Source organism: Rhincodon typus, chromosome 12, assembly GCF_021869965.1.
Source record: "Rhincodon typus isolate 14 chromosome 12, sRhiTyp1.1, whole genome shotgun sequence".
Taxonomy (NCBI): domain Eukaryota; kingdom Metazoa; phylum Chordata; class Chondrichthyes; order Orectolobiformes; family Rhincodontidae; genus Rhincodon; species Rhincodon typus.
In genome coordinates this window covers 29812110-29813785 of record NC_063343.1, presented here as the reverse complement: position 1 = coordinate 29813785, position 1676 = coordinate 29812110, and the positions used below count along the sequence as shown (strand labels likewise).

Genomic DNA, 1676 nt, shown 5'->3' with positions numbered 1-1676 from the left:
AAATGTTAACTCTGTTTTCTCCTCCACAGATGCTGCCAGACCTGCTGAGCTTTTCCAGCAACTTTGTTTTTGTTCCTGGTTTTGTATTCTATTTACATATAGAGTAACTTTTCTCTAGTCATTGCTTTTTAACGTGCATTTAACTTTTAACCACATTGCATTTATTATGAAGTAGTCATCCTACTTTGGTCATGATTTTGCTAAAATTGTCTGTTTTTTTTTGCTGCAGGCCCTGTGAGTACCGACTAACGTCCAAATTGCTCATAGTGTGTAAACAGACACTGTCAAAAAAAAATGAAGCTGATGGTCAGCTAAACTGTTTTAAATAGATTTTACAGAACATTTATTTACACTTGCCATGAGCCTCCTCCCATTGTGTTTACATGTCCTAAATTCCTTTTGCCCCAACCCCATATACATATCCCCTTAGTCCTTTTAAAAGCTCGGTGGCCTTCTGAGTAATGAGTAGGACACTACAGAATCGCCTACAGAATCATTTAGGGAAGCAAATCTACTTTTTCCAGATCCACCGCAATTTGCATGACTCTTAAGTACACTCCGGGCAAACAGGGAAGGACAATATAAAGGGCCTTCTTAGTCAGCAATGCACACATCCCATGAACAAGTTTAGAGTAGGAGACATAGGAGCAAAAGTCGACAATTCGGTCGATCGTATCTGTTCCGCCCTTCAATGGATCGTGGCTGATCTGATAATCCTCAACTCCACTTTCCTGCCTTTTCCCCAGAACCCTCGATTTCCCTACTGATTTAAAACCCCGTCTATCTCACACTGGAAAATGCCCTACTTTTCTATACCACCTGATTCAAACATGGCACCTCTAACAACGTGGTATCAGTTCAAAGAGAAATAAGTGGCAACCCAACACAAGAAAAACACGAGGAAGGAGGTAAAATCTCAATAAAATGAAACTAACACCCGGTGATGACTTTCAATAAACCATCACCGTCCATTTCAGATTGAGGGAGCTGTTGACAAGGTTTCTGTGGGGAGCGAAGCCCGAGCCCCGGCCTCTCTTACACTTACCACTCGATGAACGGGGTCGCCTTCTTCAACATCTTCCGTTTGAGCTTTTTCCGATTGGAGTTATAATCGAACTTCTTCCTCCTGTTTTTCCCTTTTGCTTTCGGCATCTTTCAGAAATTATCCACGCGAACTCAGCAACACGCGTCTCACCCACCACCTGAACTCTGACGTTTGCCCTCTAACCCCGCCCTCTTTCCGAATTCCTCTGTATTAAAACGAAAAATTTTATTCCTGTTAACAATCTGACCGCTAGTTCTCTTGATGCCATTTTTGATGAAATAGTTTAGCGATAAGACAAGTAGAAGACATAACAAACGTCACCTTTTGGAGTGTTCGGATTGGTTTTAACTGTCAATCACAGGTTGAGGTCCCGCCCTTTGGATGAGTTCTTCTGTATTAACATTCAATCACAGACTGAGGCCCCACCCTTTAATGGGATCGTCTGTACTAACTGTCAATCACAGACTGAGGCCCCACCCTTTAATGGGGTTGGTCTGTATTGACTGTCAATTACAGGAATGGGTCCCGCCTTTTGGAACGTTCCAACCGCCAACTGTCAATCACAGATAAGACCCACCCCTTTTTAGGGAGAAGGGGTCCATATTTTTTAACCGTCATTCAGACCGGGCCC

The 1676-nt window shown here is 42.9% G+C and overlaps 1 protein-coding gene across 1 annotated transcript in view; it reads right to left on the bottom strand.

Moving 5' to 3' along the window:
- nop16 (NOP16 nucleolar protein homolog (yeast)) overlaps positions 1–1355 on the bottom strand; it is a 16734-nt gene extending 15379 nt beyond the window's left edge. Inside the window, exon 1 of the mRNA XM_020516884.2 lies at positions 1046–1355. Coding sequence (XP_020372473.2) covers positions 1046–1152 — 107 coding nt within the window. The 5' untranslated portion in view covers positions 1153–1355. The remainder of the gene's footprint in view (positions 1–1045) is intronic.
- Positions 1356–1676: the final 321 nt, after the last annotated feature.